At 46.3% G+C, this 16,328-nt stretch overlaps 1 protein-coding gene across 1 annotated transcript in view; it reads left to right on the top strand.

The window, feature by feature from the left end:
- Window positions 1-16,328, top strand: part of IGF2R (insulin like growth factor 2 receptor) — a 2,762,372-nt gene that overhangs the window by 908,656 nt on the left and 1,837,388 nt on the right. The window contains 1 exon segment of the mRNA XM_069606818.1: window positions 14,388-14,503. Coding sequence (XP_069462919.1) covers window positions 14,388-14,503 — 116 coding nt within the window.

Below are 16,328 nucleotides of genomic sequence, written 5' to 3'. Positions count from 1 at the left end.
ACCAGACCTCAACACCACATGACGGCTACTGACTGAAAACGCACCAACGCACAGTGGCTGATTTCTCTGTGAAGCTGCCAACAGCACAACAAAGCGATCTTGCTCTTCTCACTCTCATCCCCACTAACCAACCCCACTCCCTGTTGCAGATCCACCAGAGCGCCAAAAGACCAAGCAAGTGGCGACAGTGTCGGTGCAAGAACCATTAACGTCTTTTCAGCATCTAGTAGCATCACTACAGCCTATATCTCAGGATGTATTTGGATAGAATCGCAACATTTGTGAAGGTTGAACTGTGTGGACCTCCCCTGAGTTAAGCCAGATTGGTTGGGGAGAACCAGTGTACTCGGAGGGAACAACCTATTTGCCAGCATCTCAGCCTGGACTTTGTTATCCATGTTTAATACAGAGGGCGGGCTGTATGAAACACGTGCCCATCCTTTCCAGGTTTTCTGAGTTGTTTGATTACTTAGTTCTCTTTCCACATGTGGTATTCCCCAGGGTTCTATCCTATCCCTCTGGCTCTTTAATGTCTATCTGGTCCCCGCTGGCCCACCTTCTCTACTTTCTGGTCTAACTTTCAGTGTTATCCGGATGACACTCGGCTCTCTTTCAGGCTACCCCCATCCTCCTCTCTCTCTCCTCGCTCATTCCTGACTCTCTATCCGCTATTCAGGGAAGTTGCGCCTCTAACAAACTCTGCCTTAATGCCAGTAAGACAGAGGTTCTTCTCATTGAGACCCCTGCGCCTAATTTTCCTCTTTCCTCTGGCTGCCCTCCTTGAACCCTCTCACCCTCCCGTGAGGCTAAAAACCTTGGTATCATCTTCAACTCCTCTCTCCACACATCACAGACCTTGCCAAGAATGCCCACATCCAGCTGCACCTCATGAGGTGTCCTACCTTGTCTCACCTTCCCCCAGAAGATAAGTCTCCAGAGCTCCGGTTCTCTCCAGGCTGGACTATAGCAACAGCCTCTTTCTCATTCTTCCCAGCTCTACTCTTCGCCCTCTTCTACTAATCCAGAACAGGACTGCAAGTCTTATCCTTGTCCTCAAGCCCAGGGACCACATCTCTCCAGCTCTGAAATCTCTGCACTGGCTCCCTGAGGCCGCGAATATCAAGTTCACGACCCTCTGCATCATCCACAAGGCTTTCTGGGGCTGTGATCCTCTCTATATCCAACACTCTCTTCCTAAATACCTTCCTTCGGGAGCCCCTAGCTCAGCTACCTCAAATTCTCTGCTTGTCAGACGCTTTTCCAAACAGAGTGGGAGGTAGATCTCTCTCCTCTGCAGGTACCTCCCTCTGGAACGGCCTCCCTGCCCCTCTCAGACTTGAGCCAGATCACATGATGTTCCAGATTCTGCTCAAGACAATCCTCTTCTCCCTTCTCTCCCCTACTGACTGGTGGCATGGGTATTTACAGAGTATCCTTGCTGAATATCTTTGAACTATCAACAAAACAGGGAAATAAGAACTTGCCTACAAAGACTACATTATGGGGTGGCGGAAGCATTGTGTGGCTCCTGTGACCTTTGGGCACAAGGCATCCATTCTTCTTTTCTTCTTAAGGATTGGACTGATGAAGTTGCGGAAATTCACTTGTGACTTGGATCCATTTTTACTGCATTAATTTACTTCCTTTCTGTATTAAGTCATTTGAATGCATCTTAAGAACCTATGGTGAATGTATATATGTTTGAGTATTTTGCAGTAATGTATGTACTTTTTTTGTGGACTGTGAGGGGTCAGCAATGCAAGACTTTTGGTATTCCCAAGGTACATTTTATTTTAAATCAAAATAAACAATAAACCCTAACTAAACATACTCTACCAGGGGGTTCCCTACCTAGACTGGGATCTAAGGGAAGATCTCCTAGCATTCACAATACTAACCCTCACACTAAACAACATAAACTTTAAATAAACATGAAAACAACATAAATGAAAGGTTACCATATAACACGTGTCCTGGATGAATTTTACTTATTCTGGGCAGATCTTGTTCCCCCAGAAATGTCCTGAAGTCCATTCTTCCAAGGAAAGGAAAAGTCATGAAATGTTCCAAAGAAACAAAAGTTCACTCAAATAAAAATCCACTGTTAGCCGTTTTTCTATGCTTGATGAAAAGATGCCCCTTTCCAAGTTCCACAAAGCAAACCACAGTACCAATGAGATTCCTGATAGCCTCTCTCCAGGAAAAGATGAACAATGTTGAAGACAAGAGTACCACTTATGCTTAACAACTTTTCTATTCACTTCTTCTGCTATATACAGTATTGTCAGGATGCTTTTACTTGGGAATCTCTCTCCTCTCTCTCTCCTCTCTCTCTCCTCTCTCTCTCCTCTCTCTCTCCTCTCTCTCTCCTCTCTCTCCTCTCTTTCCTCTCTCTCCTCTCTCTCTCCTCTCTCCCTTGATGAAACTGTGAGAGCGGGCTCCTTTGCCCCACAGTTGGCTTTTGGTTTCTACTACATTCAACTATTACAATGCTGAAAATTGTATTGTCACCACAGTTCTGCTGCTGCTGCAATTTTTAAGGTTAGGCAACTTCCACAAGACTTCTTCGACCTCTGCATGTTGGCATGACTGTCTTCTCGCTTGTATCACAAGAAAGGGCAGCCTATTTGCCTTTCCTTCTGCCTTGTAGTTATCAACCCGTTATTTTGAACAAGTATCCAATCCCCTTCCCCAGCTTCAATGACGGTGTTCTTCTTTGGTTTCTCTAAGGTGGTCGTGCCACTCTTTCCAGCCATGGATAACCTTTGTTCGCCCTAGTGTTAGAATCTCTGAGGTAACACAGCTTAAGCAACTCTTTATTGTTCAGTTCTTAAATGAGCTGTATATGATGTAATAGGGTTTGGTCTATTGGCCTGGACTGTACTTGTTCTCTGCTAAGCTTCTACTGCTTTTATAACTTCTGCTTCATTGTCCAGAATGTTACAAGAGAACTGTTTTCCAATAAAAAACAAAATTAAGCGCACACGGTTTCATTTTACCTTTGAACTGCCACTTCAAAATTACGCATTCCCACCTTTCGGTTAGCTTCTAGCCTCTGAGGTACTCGGAGGGGGGGGGGGGGGACAATGTCTCATGTGCAACGCAAACTCTGTTTTAGTCCTGTACTCTGGTTGCATTGACAGGTTTCAGCCCTTCCTCCTACTGGGCTGGACTCTCAGTTGTGGCTGTCTCTAGTTATTCACCCAAATTGCATTGTCAGGCGTAGACCTCTCCCACTGTTCAGGACGCTCAAATTTGGCATTGCCTACTCTTATCCAGGCTGCACGTTTGGATGAGGGCCTCCCTCCAATTGTACAGTATTCTCAGCTCCTGCGGTGGACTCTCAAGCTCTGGTACACAATTTAAACCGTTGGGAGTGAGCATCACACCCACCATACGTTATTCTCAACTCCAGCTGCCCTTGCCTGTATCCAAATATACACTTTTTGGATAGGCCTCTCCCCCTATAGACAGGACTCCAACATCAGGCTGTGCTAGCCTCTTTTTACGAACACTGTACTGTTAGGTGTAGGCCTCTCACCCACTATACGAGACTCTCAAATTCCAGGTGTAGCCCCCGACATGGCTCAATATATGCGGATACTTACCACTTTATGAAAGCCAGGCCCCCCCGGTACAGACCTGGAGCAACATTGCAGCCGAAGGTACGTATATCTCACACCACTAGCATGGACATTGGACGCAGGGAAGGCCAAGCATCCATGCACGATAGAACACGCCTACGTCTAAGCACATCCGGTCTAGCGCACATATAGCCAGCCAGACTGAAACATCATACTCACCTCAACACCTCTGCCACTAGCATACAGCGACCCCCAACCCGAAAGGAACTCGGTATAACTGGCCTCACATAGACTCTCTCAACAATAGCAAGCTATCTCTAACCCTCACCAGCATCCACCCATGTGTCTGACCTCTCTTGGGCTACTTACTCGCGCCTTGCCAGCCACCCAAATCCTAGAACGGCAACATGCACATATGCATCTCCTAAACTAAAATCCCAGCTCCTTTCTACTGCTCCTCCCTGCATCAGCCTTTTATGCCCCACAGGTGGGTTAATTGGTTTCAAATACACACCAATATAACTAATTGCCTGACCCTGCCAAAAGCTAATAGGCTTGCCTGCCTGACCTTAGCTCCTGCATTTCCTCTTGGCCCTCTTGTTCACAGTACCTGAAGGATTCTGGGACATGCAGTCCATTGTAGAAAGTTTGAATTGCTCTACATCTTTAAAGGGATTAAATAAAGATTTCTATTCCTTGATGTTATTATAATGGAAGTAAATATGTTGAACCTTTTAAAGACAGAAGTGGCAGAGAAAGTCATGGGTTCACTGCTCCTTTTGGCATACCTCTTTTGCCACTTGTTTTTCCCTCTCCTCTAAAGCACTCTCTTGTGCACCACCTGCTCAAAAAACCCTCAGCCGACCCATCGATTCTGCCCAACTATCGCCTGATCTCCATCACCCCTTTCCTGGGGAAACTCCTGGAGAAGCTGGCTATCACTCAACTTACCCTCAATACTGAATCTGTGGGTTGTCTCCATGACCATCAGTCTGGCTTTATAACGTCCAAAGGCATGGAAACTGATCTTCTGAACATCTGTGAAGACCTGCTCTCAAATCCTGACTCCAACTCTCCCTCTGTCCTCATTCTTCTCAACCTCGCTTCTGCTTTCGATACGGTAAACCACAACATCCTGATCACCCATTTCCGTGATACCCTGGGCATCATTGATCAGGCCCCGGCATGGCTTGCCTCCCTTCTCTCTGAACGGCCCTCCCAGGTGGAACTCAGACCCTTTCTCTCCTCTACCACTCTATCTACTTGTGGCGTCCCCCCAGGGATCTAACCTTTCCCCCTGGTTTTTCCATATCTACATGGCCCCCTTGGCCCACAGGATCTCTACCTTTACCTCTAACTTTCAGTGTTCACGCTGTTCTCTTTCAGGCTACCCTCTGCCGCCACCACCTCCTCCTACTCAATCATCCCGACTGACTATCCGACTGACTAGGCTTGGTGTGCTGCTAACGATCTATGCCTGAATGAGAATAAGGCAGAGATCGTCCTCATTGGCACCCCTGCTCCCGCTGTCCCACTTTCTCACTGGCCTGCCTTCATTGGCCATGCACCCTCACCCTCCAATGAGGCAAAAAATCTTGGTCATCTTCGACTCCACTCTCTCCTTCTCTGCTCACATCTCTGACATCTCCAAAAAGTCCAACTACCAATTGCACCTTGTTAAGATGGATTTCTGAACTCTGACCTGGTGGGCAGAGGTTCAGGAGGCCTGTCTAGTTTGGCGGTCAAGACTAGGTCTCAGGAGGGGTGGGGGTGACTGAAAGACCTCAATGAGCACACAGAGTAAAGAGCACTTACAAATCACTCCCAGTCAGGTGTAGATATATTAAAAATACAAATACATTTATTTCAAGGCCTTTGAGTTTCAACACGCAAATCAAATCACAGTAATACTATTAAGCCAACACAATCCTATCTAAATGCATGTATAAAAGACCATTGGGGTTTAAAGGGTTAATGTACGAAATGGGTCCACAACCTAAAATGGGAGTGAAACAGGCAGTGGAAATAGTCTTTAGTCCCTTCTGCATCCAACACACTCCTAACTAAGAGGCAGTCCAATCCCAAGAAGAGTGGAGTCTATTGCTCAAATGTACAGGCAATGTCAGCGCACGTGGTACTTCAAATGCGCAAAACAGGGTCTCTTCAGGGGTCTCTAGCAGCTCAGGAAGGTGGGTGAGGCGATGAAGAATAGGCTCCCACTATTTGAGGAGGGTCTCCACTTGAGAGCAGTCGATTCCAAGAGTTAGGAATAGTTTGCTGGTTTGTACTAGCAATTGAAAGGAGAGGGGGCCCCCAGGGGCCACTCATGCGTAAAAATGGATGGAGGCACTAGGGGCCACGGTTAGGGTTGCGATTACTCCCTGACCCCCAGCGCACTCAGGACCAAACTTCGGCAGTCGAATCCACTTCGGTTGCAGATTCAAGTTCTGCAATTTGGCGGCTCTGCGGCTTTCAGCGGCAAAGATACATCAATGATTCCAGAATTGGACAGTGCCAATTTTCTCCACTCCTGGTGGATGGATCAGGCCAGTTTCACTGCATCAGGCTTCAGGGGCAAGAGGGGTACAAATGCAGCACACCTGCAAAGTTCGTCACCGCGGCTGTGGGAGACGGTAATCACGTATACTCCGGTTTGGACGCCTCATCTCACGTCAGGCCTGGGAACGTCAAGTGTACGAAATTCGATGTGAGGGTGCCGTGAACACAGAGCTAGCAATATACCAATTTTCGAGGGCCTCCTCAGGGCAATCAGGGCAAAGAGCCTGCGTAAGCTAGTCAGCCCACTGTTTGGCCCAGGGACACTTCCGAGAAGACTTACTTGCAGGTTTTGATGAAGGTGCCGAGAATAGTTGGTCCCACTATTCCAAGGGGTCGAAGCGTCTTCGCAGACCTTCTAGGACGACCAGATGCAGAGGGGTCCCACGGAACGACAGCAGGCTCAGGGTGCCAAACCTTCCAGCGGGTCACCAGCAGTTCCTCGACTCTGCTTCTTAGTTTCAGGATACTTGGGTCCTATCCTTCGTTCAGTGAGAACTCCAGAGATCGACATGGTATGGGTGTTTGGGGCCTTCTCTTATCCAGAATCTCCTTCACGCCAAAACGAAGAGGACCCAATGGGAGATCTGCTCACATACAGGCATACCATACGTGGACCAATCACGGATCACGGTGGTCCCAGGCATTCACAGCACTCCAGACTTTCTGGCACCCAGGATGTGTCTTGGAACCAGATGTTCAAGCCCACATCCTGGAGGCGCACACACAAGGCATGCAGAAGCCCGCAAAAGCTTGGCGTTTCATGTGAGAATGCATGCCCAAAAAAGGACGGGCCCAGATTGGCTCAACCTGGGGAAGGGGAAGGGGGAAGATGGCCAAAGGACAGGACAAAGAACCTTGTGGCATGGCCATTTTGGAGCCAGGCCACCTGCTAGTGCCCAACACAGTAATCGCGGTTTACCTGGCAGAAAGGGTTACAAATATACAAAATGATAAACTGCCACCAGCCCTGTCCAAGGCACATCTGCACTTCTCCTACAATATCCTTCGAGAGTATCTAGGGCCTTTGGAAATTACTAATAGACCCAAGTGTACTGTACTGGAAAGTACATTGTACATTTGTTACATGTTGAAGTTGTAACATTGGAAAGGACTAAGGGAAACAGTCTCCCAGTACTGACTGTCTTAAGGGCATGTCAGTTTACCCATAAGAAGTTAGCAAAAAGCCCAAAGGAGTGCAGTAGAAGGCTGGGCTCCCCTGGTAAAGTCAGACTACGGTGTTATAAAGTTGGGGGGTGAACAACTGGAGGGAAAATTGCACATGAAATGGAAATCCTCAGAGGTATTCTACTTTTTCTCACTCTTCCCCCAGAGGTGTATCGCCTCGAGAGCTCTTCGTCCTCCACAACACATCCAGAAAAGGACCGCAAGACTTATCCTTGGCCTCAAGCCCTGGGACCGTATCTCTGCGGTGCTGAAATCCCTCCACTGGCTTCCCCTGTGGCTGGAAGGATCAAGTTCAAGACCCTCTGCATAATCCACAAGGCTTTCTGGGGCCGGGGCCAGCACCATCTACAACGCTCTCTTCATAAATAGTCACTCAACAGGCCTCCGCTCGTCCTTCTCCAACGCTTTGCGGGTGAGCCACTTTCACAGACAGATTTGGGGGTAGATCTTTAGCCTCTGCAGGTGCTTCCCTCTGGAACAGCCTCCCTGCCTCTTTCTTGAGCCGGAGCACCTTAAGTTCCGGAAACTCCACAAGACCTTCATTTTCTCTTCCTCCTTCTTTCTCCCCTGCTAACCTTCTTTCTTTTCTCCTCCCTCCCCCCCCTTCTCCCTAACTCTGTTCAGTTTTTGCTGACTGGTTTCCTGGCTCACCTCCAGAGCCTACAGGTCCCAGGCTCCTCCGCCAGTTTTTGCACTTGCCCCTCGGTCGCTGCGCTTGTTTAACATTACCGCACTTTCAGCTTACGCTCCTTGAGCACGGCGACCTCTTTCCACTTAACCCAGGACCTCTGTCTGTACGTATAAATGACCTAAATGCACTGGGCCCAGTTAGTTAATCTGTACTGTCTCCCTTCGTCCCCTCCACCCCCCAGCCTTGGTCTCAGCTGTACCACTCATGCATGCACTTGCACTAGGAGAAATGTCGTTGGGCCTGGTATGCTAGTTTTTCTGTTTAGATCATTCAGAATCAAGGCCTAAGAATGATTACTGTATTCCCTTGTTACCATCTAGCCTTGAAGCGCTTTGAAGCACTTCACCTGTGTATAAGCTCTATATAAATAAAAATAAAAAATACCTTTGGTATAGTAGAGGATATGGGGTTTTGGGGATGTAAGAGAATGGTTCTGAAAGTTAACATCTTTAGATATTCTTGTCCTAGAGTTTACTGGCTTGGTTTTAACCCTAGACTGACATTCATCTAAATGACAAGATGCTATAACTTGTCTGGGAATAATCTTACTAACATCCAAGAAACAATACCAGGTCTCATCCTGTAAAATCACCCCACTACCCTGTGCCTTGACTCCACCCAGGTGATCATCCTGCAGTACACCACCCCCAGTATTGGATCAGGAAGCGCCTGGCCCCCTTGGAGGAGACTTTAGTCAGGGTTTTAGTGGGGGTTCCACTGGTTTCTCCACAGGACTTGTTGAGGACCCCACCCTCACACTCTGAGCCTGGACAGCTCTCCACTTTTGCCTTGATTGGGTTTTGGCTTACCTCTCACAGTTCCTTGTTCACTATGACTAGGGTGACCTAAAATCTTTACACCAGGCCAGATTCTAGAAATCCATCTCAACAGATCCCGCTCCATAGATCTAGTATCGCAGTATCTTCTCTGCACATGCATTCCATTGCACAGCCTGGGCTTTTTCCTGAACTTTGCAAAATCTTAGGTTTTGCCATCCCGGTCTCTCAGATTGATCTGAGCAGTCTTGGACACTCGCCTGGGCAGAGCATTCCTGCCTGGAGATCGAGTGGTAAACATGTTTTGGATGGTCAATGCCCTCCAATCGCATTAACAAGTCCTGTCATTTTCCATCCTTCGCCCTAGTGGCGCCAGAGGCAAGGCTACGCATGAGATAGTCTCATCAGCTTCTCTGTTACCAGTGGTCGCACTTTCAGGGCCACATGTTGGACATTTTACAAGTCTCGGACCAGGTGGCTCAAGATCTTGTATGGTGGCCCGTGCGAGACAACTTGCTGAGAGGCGTGTTTTGTCAACCTTGGCCCCAGGTGACATGATCACGAAGGCATCTCTGACTGGTTGGGGTGCTCACCTATTGGATCGGACTGTGAGCAGACTGTGGTCTCCTGCAAAGTCTTTCGGGAACACATCAGCTTGCTGTAGCGAAGGGCGACGAGGCTGGCCCTGGTCACCTTCTGCCCCTCGGAGAAATGCAACACTGTGCTGATCCTGGCAGACAACACAGTCGCAATGCACTACCTAGACAAACAAGGTGGTGTGGGGTCCTTTCTTCTTTCTAGAGAAGCAATGCGACTGTTAATCTGATCTTTGGGGAATGGTGTTTCTCTTACAGCAGCCCTTCTGGTCGTAAGAGAGAATGTCACAGCGGATGCCTTGAGTAGACAGACGTTTGCCTCTTACAAATGAGAGCTCTGCCAGGAAGTTCTGGAGATTTTCTTCTTTTGGGGAACACCTCAAATGGACCTCTTCACTTCCAGTGTGAACAGGAAGTGCGAGCTGTTGTGCTCCAGGGAATTTCCTCATCCGTGAGCTCTTTGGAGACGCTCTGACTGTTGAGTGAACTTTCAAACTCCTTTGAGTTCTTGCCGATCCCTGTTCTTGCGCTGGTTCTAAGGAGATGGTGCCTGTTCGGAACCACGTTAATCCTGATGGCTTCGAGTTGGGCCCAGAGAACGTGGTATCCACAATTGCTGTACATGTCCATCTACCCTCCATGGCACTTTCTGAGGAGAGTCAACTTGCTCTCCCAATCGGAGGGGCCGGTTCTTCACCCTAATCTCAGCAGCCTGAACCTTCATGCTTGCATACGAAAGGCTGTGATGTAAGGAGTGGGACCAATGGCATAATTGATGTGCTCCTTTCAGCTCGGAGACATGCTACGTCTATTTATCCCCGATAGCCTACATTTTCGGCTTTTTGTCGGTAGAGGTGTCTGGACCCTTTATCCTGCCCGTTATCCCAGTTTTTAAGATAATGCCAGTGTTGGCGTTGAATGAGTACTGGCTTGTAAACTTGAAGCATTGACTTTTCCTGTATAAATACCTGAATAAATAACGGGATGTATCCCTTCAGAGTGATCCTGGAGATAATCCGAGGTCATCTCAAGGATCACTCTGAAGGGATACATCCTGTTATTTGTTCAGGTATTTACACCCGCTATAACAGGAACAGCCAATGCTTCAAGCTTACAAGCCAGTACTCATTCAACGCCAACACTGGCATTATCTTGTTTTCTTATACAATTGATCATTTGCTCATATGCGGTCCATTAGGTGACATTAATTTTGCGGATTCACGACCTGAGGGATCAAATCCTATATTTAGTTGCCTTGAGGACGACCTTGTTGGTCGAAACGCGTGTCGGCTGTGACCGAATAAACCATATATACACATCTTTGGAATCTGATTATTCGTGAAATTGAACTCTCATTTAACCATTAAGGATCTAACCATGGAATAACTGAGTCATCTACGCAGTCTAGCTGCACGATCATTACTTCATTCTGTCAACAGTTGGCAGAACCTGGGGGAACCTCTTGTGCAGTTTCTGCCGCATTAGACTGCTCATATATTGAAGAAATTAAGCGCACCCCCAATAGTCACTTCCCGCCTATCTTGTATCACTTCTGCAAGATGGATGACTGAGCACCAGGCATTATCTTTTGAACCTCCCTATTTGGTTTCCTACCAGGAAAGGTGACTTTGAGAGTGAGGTCCTCTCTTCTTCCAATGGTACCCTCAGATTTTCATCTCTCTCAAAGGATCCATCTTCCTTTTTTTTTTTTTCTTCTCTACCTTATCCCTTTAAGGCAGAGGAGTGATTCCATCAGATGGACTCACTGCGGGCCTTCGGCTACTATGTCTTGCACACAAGAAAGGCAAGGAAAGATGACCAGCTTTTCATTGGTTATGCTGGTGCTCGTGCTGGCAGGGCTGTGACCAAACAGACCCTGTCAAGGTGGATCATTGTCTGCATTTCAGAATGTTACTATCTGACTGGAATGGATGTGCCTGAGGGTCTCGAAGCCTATTCTACCAGAAGAGTGGCTGCCACCTCTTCCCTGCAAAAGGGAGTCCTTGCCCTGGATATCTGCTAGGCGGCAACATGGGCATCTCTACACACATTTGCTAAGCATTAATGTTTGGATTCTCTTTTGGGACAGGATGCACACTTTGATAGGGCAGTCCTTCAGAGTTTTCCGGTCTAGGTGGTGTCCTTGCTCCTCCAGATTTTCATACTGCTTTGTGATTCTATCATAGATGAGGAATGCGTGGGGGGAAGGAATCTACTAGAACAACAAATTACTTGACCATTGGTACTGTTCTTTCTGATGGATGTTTCTCCCACGGATACCTCATCACCCTCTCTACCTGCCCGTCTTGGTGGATAGCTAGTACACCATCACAGTCCCTCAGTGTCAGAGTTCTAGTGAAAAAGGGTGGAACTTGTGTCACAGGGTGCAACGCTTCAATATATACTGGCCCAGACATCCTGTCCTGTTCGGTGCGTGGATGCGTAGGACAGAGCCGACACGGAGCCGTGATGTGGCCCAGCCCCTGGAAGCGTAAAAGTTTCCGACGAACAGCTGCACTGTGGATAGGATTCTCATAGATGGGGAATCAGTGGGAGGAACATCCATCAGAATTTTTTTTACCGGTTAGTTAAGTAATTTGTTCCTCTGTGGCAGGGAGCGCTAGGGCCAGGCCTGAATTATGTGGTAACCAGGACCTCTGGACATGCCCATCTACCCTCCCTGGCGTCTTCTGTTGATGATGGACCTGCTCTCCTTCTCAGGGTGTTGTGGGAGTTCTCCATCCGATATTCAACAGCAGAACCTTCATACTTGACTGCTAAGAGGCTGAGGTATAAGGAGTGGTAGTTAGTCGCACAACGTCCTGCATGCATTCCTTTTTGGTTACAGGCTGGCCACCATGTTCATTTAAATTCCTGCAGGTGGTGTAATCTCTCGGTTTGGTGTCAGGATGGAAGGTTTGGACCCTTTCCTCTGTTCTGGATTATCTGCTCACCTTGGCCTATCGTCGTTAAGGGGTAGGTACCTGACCGCTATAAGTATTTAAAACTACTTCAGAGCAAGGCTGTTTTACAGTTTTGTAAGTGTGCAGTTGGGTCGGGTCCCCTTATGCATGTTTGTTGCTCTTGATACGACTAGAGTTTAGGGTTCACTTTCCATATAGGAGCTCAGTTTGATCCCCTCTGTTCATGGTCTTTAAGGTTATTCATTCATCGGTTGATTGCCTTGGAAGCCAACTCTACTGCAAACCCGGTCAGTGAGCTCTTGGTAGCGTCTTTTAAATATCCTTATTTGATGTTTCCTAAGGGGGAAGTGGCTTTGAGAATGAGACGGTCCATCCGTCCTAAGGTTATCATACTTTCATCTCTTGCAGAAGATACTTCATCCTGTTTCTTTCCCTCTTCCTCACACTCCTAAAACAGAGGAACAATTCCATTGGCTGGACTCTGTTCCCTCCGCTATTGCAAAAGAGGGATGACCGGAAAGAGAAGCTCTTTGTGGGTGGTGCTGGGAAGGCTGTGACAAAACAGACCTTGTGAAGGTGGCTCATTCTCTGCCCCTCAGAATGGTACGATCTGGCTGGTAAGGATGTGTCTGATGGTCTCGGAGCTCATTCTATCAGATTTCTGTCTGCCACCTTTGCTCTGTAGAGGGGGTCTCCCTGTCTTGGACACAAGTCACTCAGCTATGAAGGGTTAACTGCACAGGTTTGCTGAACTTGACTTCCTGGATTACCTGTCAGTGCAGGATGCTCCTTTTGGCTGAGAAGCCCTACAGTATGGTCTGGTGTAGGTGGTGTATTCTCGCTTTTCTCTCTCCTCTAGGTTTTCATACTACTATTGGTGTCTATCAAAGATGAGGAATCTGTGGGAGGAAGGGAACCCATTAGAAGAACAATTTACTTCTCTGTAATGTCCTTTCTGTTGTAGATTCCTCATGGTTTCTCGAACCTCGCCTCCTCTTGGCATATAGCTTGTACACTTCATCTATTCTGCATTCCCTCAGTTGCTAATTGCTTTTGATAAAAAGGTGAGGCTGAGGTCATGAGACGCAGCCAAGATATATGCCTTGACATCGGGTTCAGCATGCAACAGCACAAAGAAGACCCGCAATATGCTATTGGAAGTCCTTTGTTGCTGGAGATAGAATTTCAAATATGAGGAATTTTCAAAGATGAGGAACGTGTGAAAGGAAGATCATCAGAAAGAACATTACAGAGAGAGAAGTCATTTGTTCTGCTTGCTTAAGATATTTGTGTGTAACCCAGAATCACACGTTTAAATCCTGGCAGGACATAGTCAACCCTTTCTTATTGTAGTCCATAAATCGAGTAGTATTAAATTGGGTAAGAATACCTGTTACTGCACTTACAAATAGATCAAATCCTGAATGGAACATTATGAAAACATAGAACATTCCAAAACCTGCGCAAGTAGGCACTTATTTGTTGGGGAGTTTGAGTGAACGGAAATTCATAAACCCTGTGAAAGGTGCTAAATGAAGTACAGTGATTGTGTTCAGCTGTTTTTCCTCTGTGTGCAGACAAACACACTTATAGGAGCTTAAAGGTGTAGGAGCATTGTATATTTACCCCAAACACATTTAGCTAAATGTGGTGCAGCAAGATCAACTGGTTATATACTTACTGTACAGGCCACCCGAAAAAGTTTTTCCTCTGGAAATGAGGTTGAATCCAGTTTTTTTTCTTGCTGGCTATGATGACTAAAGGCTGAATGTACTTCAATGCTGTGTGAACTGAGTGTGTAGATTATAATAAATATTCTGTGGATGAGCAGTTGGGAACTGAGCTGCAATAAATTAGATGGTGGGTGGGTGTCTTCAGTTTTAAATGCGTTAAAAGGCTTTAATTTGAAATGAAATCTGAACTGGAGTAATTTACTCTGTAATCCTACTTGGCCAGCTTCCTTCGTAATTACTGAGCCACCAACTGCATTGTAACCAAACCTTAACTAGGCAGGTCACAAATGCCATTTTCCTAATGTCTATATTTCATGTTTTTTATTTTTCATTTCCTAGGAAGAAAATAATAATGCATACAATTTTAAGTGGTACACTAAATATGCCTGTCCTGAGATGCCTGTGGAATGTGAAGTGACAGATCCTGTATCCCTGGAGCAATATGACTTATCCAGGTAAGCAATGTTATTTCTATGTTACCTTTAGTCTGCCTGCCTTTTAGATCTTAATTTTTATTTGAATGGTTTTAGGAATATCAAACAATGTTCGCAAAGTGTTTAAAGTATAATGAACACAGTCCAATGCAAACGTCTGATTTGAAATTCCTTTAACTCAAGTGCTGTTTCCATATCTCCCCTTTTTATCTTACTCCTTTCGCCTACATTCTTGACTAAGACCTCCTGCCACATTAACCTTCAATTTTAATATGCACTAACCATTGTTTAGTGCTCTTTTCAGATTCAGGACATCCCCTGCTTTTTTACATTTCCCTTTTGGGTACTACATATTTAGCTATTCCTTGCAACCCAAATTCACCAGCCTTTGTTCTTCCTGCACTTATCAGACCTACCCTGTCTGCTGCCTTAAACCTAGCACTTGCAAATTGCTGGCTGCATTACCACTTGTTTGTTGCCTTTATTATTTATTTATTGTTATTTATCTGTTTCTCCTCTGCTTTGCACTTTCCACTTCTCCCTCCTTCCATGCACTTTTCCCCTCCCCCTCTCCCATGCACTTGCGCGTTCTCAATGTCACTGGGCCTAGTAAGATTGCTGTTTTGTTCTCCCCTGTTCCCCCTCACGTGCCTTGTCGTGCTCTGAAACACTTGTGTACAAGTGCAATAGAAATAAAATATCAATCAAAACCCTACTTCCTTTAGCAGGGCTCTGGTTCAATTTCCATTGTATGTCTCTATACATTAATTTCAATGGCCATGAAAGCAATGTTTTAAAGCACCACCCCCAGAAAATAATCTTGCAGCTCAACTCAAACATCGTCCCAATACTACCTCCAGGACATGCAAACGCCCCTTTTCCAAGGGCATATATCTGTCGGGACCCTAATGTACTTTTGCAAAAAGATTTAAAATCCCTAGATCTCTTAAATCTGACAAAGTGGTAAGTCTGTGAACTTTCCCATCTGATTTCTGGTGCACATTTCCACCTGCCTTGTTCTTGCCACAATTTCTCTCCACCTCACATGTTATTCCTATTTCCTTTTTAAGCCTACCCAACTCCTCTCTTTTTCAGGCCGCAAGGACTTAGTTTATCTTGGAGACTGTTTTCGTCTAGAGGCAGTCCTAAAGGGAAGCGCTGCAAGTAAATTCACCAGGCTTATTACTATATTCAGTACCCCTTCCTCCATACATTTGCGATGCTCCATACCAACAGTTTCCCAAAGCAGCATAAAAAATAAGTAGCACGGCTAAAGGGAGGCTCCTTTGCCCATACACAGGTGTCATGCACTTCAATGTTCCATGATTTTTTTTGTTTGTGTTCAGAATAATTTTGTTTGCAATATTGTTGTTTTTCCCTCAATTGTTTGTAATTTTTGAAGAACAGGGATGTCATTTGCGATTTGAAAAGACTTAACACTAACACATTTAGAGTTGGTGGTAGCATTACCACGAAGGGTGTCTGTAAAACAGCATATAGATGACAACAAGTAGTGAGTCATTTTATGATGGTGTAAAAAATAAATCCTGCTAATGATTGGGTTTTAGCAATACAAATCCTGATCGGTCCAATGCTTCACATCCCGGAACAACCGGCACCTCAAGAATGTTCTACCCATGGGCATCCCCGGAAGCAACAAATTATGTGAAGGATCTCAACTCTGGAGCCAACTGCCTCAATTAAAAGGAAAATAGGCCATCTCTTACCAGAGTTTTGGAACTTTCTGCTGAGTAGCCATGAGTTCCTCAGTCTTGGCCATAGTGGTCAGAGGATACTGTAGTGTTAATTTCTCTTCCGGCCCCCTGCCCTCTTTCAGCCGATGGAG

This window comes from Ambystoma mexicanum, chromosome 4p, assembly GCF_040938575.1.
Source record: "Ambystoma mexicanum isolate Mex_15411 chromosome 4p, UKY_AmexF1_1, whole genome shotgun sequence".
In the NCBI taxonomy this organism is placed as follows: Eukaryota; Metazoa; Chordata; class Amphibia; order Caudata; family Ambystomatidae; genus Ambystoma; species Ambystoma mexicanum.
The sequence above is the reverse complement of the archived record's forward strand: the minus strand, read 5'-3'. Positions and strand labels throughout refer to the sequence as shown.